This window comes from Cannabis sativa, chromosome X (assembly GCF_029168945.1).
Source record: "Cannabis sativa cultivar Pink pepper isolate KNU-18-1 chromosome X, ASM2916894v1, whole genome shotgun sequence".
Lineage (NCBI taxonomy): Eukaryota > Viridiplantae > Streptophyta > Magnoliopsida > Rosales > Cannabaceae > Cannabis > Cannabis sativa.
This window is the reverse complement of record NC_083610.1, coordinates 4,003,973-4,014,476: the sequence shown is the minus strand read 5'-3', so window position 1 is coordinate 4,014,476 and position 10,504 is coordinate 4,003,973. Positions and strand designations below refer to the sequence as shown.

Sequence of the window (10,504 nt, the reverse complement as noted above, 5' to 3'; positions counted from 1 at the left end):
TATAGTAAATGTATTGTAATACATGGAAGATAATACTCGATTCATAATGAGGACATGTCGCTATGATTCGTATGTTTATTATATAATGAGGAACGTTGGGTTTGAATATTTTAGTTTAAATGCTGACCAAGTGGGAGAATATTAGAATATTTTTATTTATGGAAATTATTTTCTAATTAAGGAAATGATTTTCTATTTAAGGAAATAAATAAATAATTGATTTTCTGATAAATGAATATTTTATATTCATTGAATCTGGACAAAATCAATTATGTAATATTCTATATATGGTCAGATTTCTATATTCATTACCTGATTTGATTTCCTGAATTAATTGTCAAAATATTCTGACAATTAATGTGGCGCAGATACTGATGGAGTATCTCACCTATAAATATAGGGTCTCGGTCCCCGAGCTCCTCACTCATTCTGAATTTATTCAGCAAATTCCATCTAAAGAGAGTTGAGAGAGCGAGGAAGCCCGAACTCCAATACCGAAGCTATCGCAGGGATTGAAGCTCAAAGATCAATGGCTGGAGGTACATCGATCCTTTCATTGCATATATTATTGATATGATTACAGTTTATTTTCCGCATTTCATATCATTTGTATATGTTATATTACATACACTATATATATAGTCTAATAATAGTAAGAATTTTTAACCCAGAAAAATTAAAGAGAAAGATAACATACATACATTCATAAGATAGTCAAGCTAGAAAGTATTGTAATCCTCTTTAACATTTGAAAGTAAAATCAATTTTATCAAACCAAATCACTATCGTATTTCCAAAGTTTTTGATTCCAAGTAAGTGTGAAGGTAATAATTTATGGGGTGTTTACAAAATAAGGTTACAACACAACATTTCCTTAATATCAAATCTATTAAGAAAGATTATTATCATTAAAGAGATCCAATTTTATAAACTAGAGCACTATTCATTGATTTTAAGTTAAAAAAAGAGTTTAAAAAGATCTTCTTGTATATAATTTCTTCTTTATAAATGATATATGCTTGAAGAGCTAGAACAATAAAAAGCATGTAACTAAGATATCAAACACCATTTCTCTAAAGTTAGTGTAAAACATGGATTGGAGATCACTATTGTTATAGAGTCCCATATTGACAATTGATTTATGTGTCAAAACTTAATACCATGTATAAATTGTTTTGGTTACTTCACTCATTTTTAATTAACTTTCAAATCTCATATATTCTAATATTCTAGACACTACTACATGAATTATTAGATTTACTTTCATTAGCAACTAAACCTCTAAGAATTAAAACTTTAAAAATTTGTGCATAATAAATATCATCGTCTGTGATGATGAAGTATAGAGTATGTTTTCACAGTAGAATGGATATTCAGTTTTGCTACATATTTGGTGTGAAGAATGAGAACATGGAAGATAATGAGAAGAGAAAATTAGTAGTAGTAGCCATAGGATAAGAGATTGAATATCTATATATAAATTAATTTTATAAAATAATAAAAAATGTAATAGTACTTTTGATTAAAATATTATTTAAAAAATTTAACAAAAATTAAGAAGCTCCCTATATTTAAAAAGTTTTCTATTCATTTGTTTATTATAAAAAGTTATTTTTTGTATGATTGAAAGTTATTTTTTCAGTTTCACTTTCTTTTTGTTTTAACTAATAAATGTGTTTGAGTATGTGGTTGACTGGACATGCTTTTAGAAACCTATAACAATGCTCTCCTAAATGACCAGAAGAGATTTTAGAGTGACAAACAAGAGTAAATGAGAATGAGAATGAATCTTTCACTTCGATCTTAAATTCAAAAAAATCGAGATATTATTAAATTTGGCAACTTGTAATTTGTACAATTTTACAAAAAAAAACTTAGAAAGAATCTATTTTCTTTAATTTCTATTTCAGAAATTGATCCATTTGTTTCAATGTTAGAGCCAAATGAAATTAAAATTAGTCACTACTGAAAAAAAAAGTTTTGCTTAGATTAACATAATGGTTAACATTGGACTAACACAATTAGTCTATTGATTGCGTTAGTTTTAAAGGACACATATAACCTTTTTTTTAATAAAAAAATCGCTCTATTAAGTGGACTAAGTTAGCCCGTGATACTTATAAAAGAGTTCAAATCATTCTTGTTGTATCAAAATTTGATTATTATTTTTTATTTCAAAAAATATTCTTAATTTCAAATGTTGTACTAATCACTTCAACTATTTGAGACGACTCTCCTTTGTTATTTTTTTTTTTGAAATTAAACTCTAATCAACAACAATCAAAGTTTAATACATACGCCATAAGTGCATGCACTGTTAATTTATAAGCAACCTTAAGACTATACGGTGAACATGAACAAAGAATGTCTCAGAAAAATAAGAAAATAAACTAGTAAAATCATCTAATAAAAAACCTAACTCATTACAAATAATTAATTGAACATTTGATTATTAAACATAAGAATTAACATAGTTTTCTTAAAAATAAAATAATAAACAATTGAATTGACAAATAAAGATTTTAATGAACTTACATTTGAATTGTTAACTTAGGGTTCTTTCTGAAAACAAAGTGATAAAAGCTTGTGAAAGTTATTAGAAATTTTTTAAACTATTATTTAAATAAAAGGTAAAAAATTGTAAAAATTTCTAATTAATTAGACAAACCCAACGGTTAAAAGACTAAACGATGAATCTTTTGTACTATCATGTAAGTGTGAGAATTTGCATATACATAAATCAGTGTTATATATATCTACATATGTAACATGATCAATTATGTACAAATAAAACTCATACCATTATAAATTGAGGTAGAGTTCCATCATTACTAGCATAATCTAAGAGTTGAGATTCTCTCTTGAGTCTTGATTTGGGCAAGTAAGCTCTACAGCTGAGATAACAACAGTTTCTTGATCAGTTGGTTGTGTAACATTTCGGTTTGGAGAAGACACTCCTTGCTCCCCATACACAAAGCTTGAATCTGTATGGACTGAAAACCCAGAAGGACTTGGCGGGCAATTGGTGTTCGGCGATGACAAGTCAATGACACTCCTTTCTCCCGCTTCATTCTTTTTGAAAGTGTGCGAGTTAAGATCCTTTTCGTCGAATGTTTTGAAAATAGCCATAAGTCTCCTCCAAATCGATGGTTCTATGTCAGAGTTCATCAATAGATGCCTTTGCTCGTAGATAAACATAGCCGCGTATATGACTAGAGCCAATGATGAAGCCACACCCGCGATAAGGAAGAGTCCCCAAAAGCTTTCGAGACCAAGACTGTTGGATGAGAACATGTTATTAGGGTCCGGACAATTGGTGTCTTTCTTGAACCACACATCTTCCATATCCTTCATTTTCTTTCCCTCGGTCACTTTCAGTATTGCCCTTGAGATATCTGGAACAAGAGGAGAGCCTTTCGGAAAAGCCTGGGATAAACATGTTGAGAATATTAGTCATATTGGAACTATGAACCTTTGTTTTCAAGGGTATATAAATTGAAATCATAGACTTACAAAAGCAAAGCCGTCGGCTTTGAATGTTGGTTCAACCATGGTAAACTTGGAGCAATATTTTGCCAGAAAAACCTTAATATAAGGTGTTTCATCAAAAGCAGCAGCAATCCCATTTTTTTTACTCCCATTTTCAAAGAGTTGGTATAAGTCTTCTGGAGTGTTATAGATCATAAATTGGTGATCTTCAAACCCCATTTGTTTCAATATTCCTTCTATAAAAGAACCCTTTTGAAAAGCAACTTTCTCCTTGTTCTTCAAGAGTTGGTTAACATCATTAATGGTTGGTTGGAGCTTTTGCACTGTTAAAAGTGAGGTCAAACTAGCTGTGTAACTTTGGGTGAGTATGAGCACTACAAAACACCATATGATCACTACAAACCTTCCCAAGTTACTCACAACTTTTTCCTCTGTAAATTTGTTAAAAGAAAAAAAAAAGACATTGTTAAGTTCTTATGCAATAATTTCTCAAAGACACAAGTTATTTTTTCGATTTGTTCGAACAATCACAAGAAACTTACTATGTGCAAAAACCATGGTTGAAAAGGAGTACCAAAAGCTTGTTCCAATTTGATGGTATGGAGGTCCACGAAAATCTTCGTTAATTCTGTGTTCAAGAACCCATACTACAAAACCAACAAAAATGAAGAAACAACCACTTGTCACCCAAAGATCCCAAGTCAAAGGCTTCAAGAATGCCCACGCATTATCACTTCTATCATCCTTAATTGGTACTATCATGTACACACCAGACTCAGTGTAAGGCAATGTGAAATCCACATACAATGACCGATTTGCTCTAATGGTTATGTCCCCAACTGCAGCATCCATTTTCTGCCAAATATTAGCCATTAAAATGCAAAGTATTAACAGCAGAAGTAAGAACATTTTATTCAAAAGAAGCTAGCTTAAGGACTATATTAATTCTAAAAGAAGAAAAACTCTCTACACAAGTGTTCTATTATGTTTCTCAAGAATTATTTCATGTTTCAACAACCAATCCAAGAGAAGAGTAAAACCATTTATTCTCCTTGTATAACAAAAATAAACAAACAAGTTTTTAAACTGTCAATGAATAAACTTCTTACCAAAAAATAAACAATTTTGCCTCCTAAATTTTTTCACTAATAAAATCGTGCCCCCTAAATTGTTAGGGATGTTAAATACCCCCTCAACTGTGAATATTAGTGAAATATGAGGATGATCACTATCATATTTTGCCTATCGAACTTTTACCACTACCAAATTTACTTGTTTTAATAAAAGGAGCACGAATTGATAATTATAAAAATTCAGAAATAAATTACCAATTATTTAACGGAAATACCATATTTCACTAACTCAGTTCAAGGAACTATGTAACATCACTAATAATTTATGGAGCTTCAAGAGGCAAAATAAACTATCATAAAAAAATCATCCATACTTATTTATATTTATACTAATTAGGAATTTTATCTCTTAAACTTTAATATGTACCAAATCATAATCTCTAAAATATAATTAAAAAATATTCAGATTGTTAGACTTAAAAGGACAAAATCCCTATATGATTCACCAAAAAATCATACATACATACATATATTTGACAACAATGTGAATGTAGTGAGAAAAAAAAAAAGTTTAAAAAGTTCTTACCCCATCAAACACTTGATATACAAAGTCATTGTAAGTGCCAGCAGCATTGCCAAAAGCATCAGCAAAAGGAATAAACTCAAATGAAACAGAGTAAGGCAGAGCCTCCAACACAGCCTTAAACACATCTATACTGTATCCTGAAACGGTGTCGTTTGAGAAAGGAAAAGAAACATTCACAAACTCTTTATATCCTTCTTTCACCGGAACCCCAATTCTCAACTTCTTCCCATTCACCGGAATTTGCCACCCTTTAGGAGCTGTGGTCGAATCACCAGGCCATATTATAGGCCCCAAACTGGTATTCAAACCAGAGTGTTTGCTCTTTCCCTTATTATCTCCAAACCCCAAAACTCTCTCCAATCCATTCTCAACTGTCCAAAATCCAATCTTTCTTTCACCATTTCCATTCACATTAATAATCTCAAAAGTTGAAGTTTGTAACTGCCCATTAACGAGTTTAAACTCACCCGAAAGCCCTTTAAATCTCATCTTAGATAACGCTTGAGAAAGATTAAAACCAGTTCGAGAAACCCCAAAAGATCCCAAATCAGTAGAAGAGTTAACTGAATTCACACTTTCGAAGCTAAAGTTCGAAGCTTTACCAATCTCCTCAACCGATTCAGCCAATCCGAAAACGGCGTCGTATGCCCAAAGCCCAAAAGTCACCAAAGGAGGGTTAACAATGGTGGGATTTTCGCGTTGAAATTGGGGTTTCCACCGAGCTGTAAAATTCTGAAGCTCTTTCGATTTGGGTACGTGAGTTTTAAACCCTAAAACTCCTTGCATCGAATCAAGAACCGTAGAATTAGCCGAGCCAAGAAAATCAGCAATCCCATCGGTCACTATCCAAACGTAATCGTTACCCATCATACCAATCTTCTCTGCAATGGCAAAAATTCGGTGCCCAAGATCAGGCAACATATGAAGGACGAAAACCCTAGTCTGCATTGTCATGAGCTTGTAAAGCTCGCCGGAAATGTGGTCGTCGGTGACGGTCGGAGGAATTACAGTCCGGTAAGGTACTTGGGCATCGACGTTTTGTAAAGCGTCAGTTAAGTAAGGGATGATTCCTTCGCCGTACTCGTTGTCGACGTAGATGGGGACTACTTGTCTCCATCCGAAAGCTTTGACAATGGCGGCAATGGCTTCCACCTGAGATGAGTCGTTTGCGGCTATTCGGAAAAAGTATGGGCTTCGGAGTGAAGTTAGAGATGGGCTTTTTGCTGAGAATGTTATGATTGGAACTTGGGCTTTGTTTCCCAGTTCGATTATGAAATGGGCCTGCATTGACGTTTCTGGGCCTAGAATTGCTTGGACTTTAACGTTTTTAATTAGATCCAAAGCTTTTTCACAAAAAAAAAAAATAAAATAAAAATTAATCAGACTTGTTACAAAATACAAACACTTTGTGGATTAATTTACTAAAAACTTTGGGATAAGTTGAGGAATACCTTTTGTATCTATTAATCAAAAATACTCTCATATTATATTTAATGAAAATATACATACTTTTATGAGTAGATTGCCTAATATATCATTGTCCTCCACTTAAGTGTAGCATATAATTTATATTAACCTAAGGGGTATAATGGGAGATCATTTATAAAAGTGGGTATATTTTAAAGAATATAGACATGAAGGTAAAAATTAAAACAAATAAAGAAAAGTAAGTATACAATACAATTTCCTCAAAAACTTATAGAGGCACCCAAAAATAAACGAGGAAATTGTATTGTATACCAATTTTATTTTATTATTTTAATTTTTACTTTCATTTTTCAGATTCTTTAAGATATACCTACTTTTATGATGATGTTTCTGTTATACCCTTTAGGTTAATGTAATATATGTACTAGACTTAAGTGGAGAGTAAATGTATATTAAACAATCCACTCAAAAAAGTGGTATATTTTAATAAAATATAATATGAGAGTATTTTTAATTAATGTATACAAAAAAAATAGTATTCCTCAACTTATCCCAAAATAAACTTCAAAGAATATATCTTTATTAATTATACTCATTTTTCTTTAAAAGAAAAATTCAACCAGGTCATACTCGAAAAATATACTTAAATAAGCATAAATTGCCTTTTCAAAAAATAAAAATAATAATAATAAAAAAATAAGCATAAATTGTATAGATATATGAATCAGTCACCTTCTCTACTTTCAACTTCAAATATATTATCAAAACCCTATTATTTTTATTTTACAAACATCACCAAAATTTTATTCTTTTCAACTAATAAAATATATGTTGAGAGCATGAATGGTGAATTTTTTTTTTAAAAAATAAACTTTGAAAAAATTTACAGCATTTGATAATGTGTTTTTAGTTTAATTATTTAAATATTTTAGAAATTCTCTATTTTAAAATATTTTGAATACTCTCATATATATATATAGTTAATTAAATTATTTAGGCGACATTTAGTAATATTTTTTTAATCAATTTTCTATTTTTAAAATTGAAAAAGTAAAAATATTTTTCAAAAACATGTTCTATAAATTTTTTTTATTTTTTTGCAGTTTTTTAATTGAGAATCAAAATTTTGAGAACAAAAAAAGTCACTTTTAATATTTTTTTAAACATTTTTTTTTCTTAATTAATATTTTGGACTCCGACCAGACTCGGATCCAAATCCTCCCCAGGTCCTGGTGCTGAACCCGACCTTTGACCCAAATCTGAATCCAAACTCCGAACTTAGACTCGACTTAAATAAAATCAAAAAATAAAAATAGAAATGAACTTTACAGAACAGACTTTTGTTTTCTGTTTTTAAAATTAAAAAATAAAAGTGGTTACATAACCCATTTTTAATTTTTAAAAATAAAATTTTTAAAAACAAAAATTTTACTTTTATTTATTAATTAAAAATTAAAAATTAAAAGTATTATCAAAATGACATCTTAATTTATTACGAATTTGATTATATTTTTATTATTTATATTCAAAAGTCAAAAGTCACATTAACGTGATATTATTCTAAACTGCATAATAATATATAATATAGTAAGACAGTTCAATTATGGTTCCATCCTCGAATCTCTTTAAATAGAAATAATATATTGTACATAATAATTAGACAATGATTATGTCTAACATTATTCAAATATATTTTAAAAATAGAACAAGCTAGTTCATCTTATTTATTTTTTAAAAAAAATTAAAATTAAAAAACAAAATAAAAATAATATTAATAATTCATTTATCAACAATATATTAATAGAGTTGGTATTACGTGCGTATGTATGTACGTGTACACATAATTATATATTTACATTTATAAAAGTATTAGACAATGAAAGCAATATGTATCAAATTTTCAGTATATACACATTTTTTTCGAAGATATTTTGATTGGTTTGAAATTTAAAAATTGTGTTTTCTAAAAGAGTATTTTGGAAACACAAATTTGAATTTTGTATATAAAAATTATTTTTAAAAATGTGATTGGTTATAGTGTAATTTTGTATTTTTTAATTTTAAAAAGTTGGATTTGTAATTGGTTAGGAATCTCAAAATAAAAAAGTAAGAGAGTATTTGAAGAGTTTTTAAATTCAATGATTTGAAAACATAGAAAACATAAAATTGTTGTTTTCATTTTTTAAGTTAAAACTCAAAATCATATTCAAATTTAGTTTTTGAAAACACCAATATGTGACCCACCTTTTCTGCTTTTTTTTTTTCAAAAATTAATAATTACATTTTTCAATCTCTTAATTTAATTATTCCATATTAAAAGTATCAAATAAACATATACCAGAAGGAAATGTATATATACATACACATAACAAAAAATAAATATATTTATATATATATATCATAAAACATTATAATCTAAGGATCCTGAGTAGTTTAATTCATGTGACGGATGCTGACCAATCTGCATCTGTCACGTGGATTCAACACTAACTACTCGAGATTCTAGAAATGAATAGCAATAACGTACACTATTTATATCTATGAGTGTATATGAATGAGAAAAAGAAAAAAGAAAAGAGAAATTAGTATTAATTCAATTTACGTACCTGAAGCAGCAGCTTCAACAACGTCAGATTTGGAGTCTCTAGTATGAAGAATAAGCCTAGTTTTATAACTAGGATTAGAGTTATAAAAATCTTTCAGAGCCATATTTATACAACTCAAACTAAATTTACCAAAATCAGTCCCCAAATTCTGAATCACCCCAACTTTTACTTCTATTTTACTACTTTTTTGGGCCAATAATTTATCTGGACAATAACAAAGAATCGAAAACAACACAAAAACAAAAACGATAATCCTTGAGATGTCGTTTTTTCTCATCATCTTTTCTGTTTGGATCTTTTCAATTATATTTTTGGGAGAGAGCGAGAGAGAATTATACTTATATGAGATGAAAATAAAAAGGTATGTTTTGGTTTGATATTGCATGCAGAGAATATAGACTTATAATATAGTTATTATTATATATGAATAATTATTCTATATATATAAATATATATTGGCTGCGGTTGCTGGGGTGATCATATATATATATATGATAGGTATACGTAAATTGATTATAACAAGTATATCTATTAGTATATATATTATTAAATATTATGTTTATTTGTTTATGAGTTTTGATCAATATGGTTTACCTTGACCAAATCAAAGTATAACAATTTTGTGTGTTTGTATTGTTGTAATAAATATATATTATATATATATGGGCCATGCAGATCGAGCATATATATTCAAGTCTAGTCATTTTTCTCTCTTCATGAATCATATATAAGTCAAAACACTTATTTTTTAATTATACTTTTCAATACAAATTAGAATTTTTATTCTTTAACTTATTTCCTCATTTTCAAAGGTTCATATGTATATATGAATCATATAGATTTTTTTTTTTTTTTTGACGCGTGAATCATATAGATTTGGATATGTATATATATATAGATACTTCGATCACAGATTTACTATATATATTTGGAATTAGTCAATAGTTAACGACGTAATTATTAGGTATAGAGTAGTGAATAGTGATTAGTGGGCCCAAAAATTGTTATTAAGAAAAAAATTGTGGCAAATTTTTTAGACAGCTAATTCATTTGATTAATCTTCCTGGAACCATCTTTTATATATATTATTATAGAGGTCAAATATTAATTGAAGAGACAACTCGATATATATATATATGTATATATATGTATATATATAATTACTAACAATTGGCCGGATATATTGGCCTTAGATCTATATGAATTTCAAAAATTTGGAAAATTGTTTACTTGACTTGTAGGAATTAATAGTATTTGAATGAAACACTCTCATTTGAATAAAGGCATCAAGGCCAAAGAAATAAGAAAGCCCAAATATATTC

At 28.7% G+C, this 10,504-nt stretch overlaps 1 protein-coding gene across 1 annotated transcript; it reads right to left on the bottom strand.

The window, feature by feature from the left end:
• Positions 1-2,592: 2,592 nt before the first annotated feature.
• LOC115707477 (glutamate receptor 2.7) lies at positions 2,593-9,570 on the bottom strand. Its single transcript, XM_030635459.2, has 5 exons — positions 9,183-9,570; positions 5,149-6,491; positions 4,032-4,344; positions 3,514-3,920; positions 2,593-3,426 (listed from the first exon to the last, which is right to left on the bottom strand). The coding sequence occupies exons 1-5, from the start codon at positions 9,565-9,567 to the stop codon at positions 2,842-2,844; spliced, it is 3,033 nt and encodes a 1,010-aa protein (XP_030491319.2). The 5' UTR covers positions 9,568-9,570; the 3' UTR covers positions 2,593-2,841.
• Positions 9,571-10,504: the final 934 nt, after the last annotated feature.

Coding starts and splice junctions, on each gene's coding strand:
- LOC115707477 (XM_030635459.2), bottom strand. CDS start 9,567: ATGCAATATCAAACCAAAACATACCTTTTTATTTTCATCTCATATAAG. Junction 6,492..9,182: donor TGTTGAAGCTGCTGCTTCAG/GTACGTAAATTG, acceptor TTTGTGAAAAAG/CTTTGGATCTAATTAAAAAC. Junction 3,921..4,031: donor AACCATGGTTTTTGCACATA/GTAAGTTTCTTG, acceptor ACAAATTTACAG/AGGAAAAAGTTGTGAGTAAC.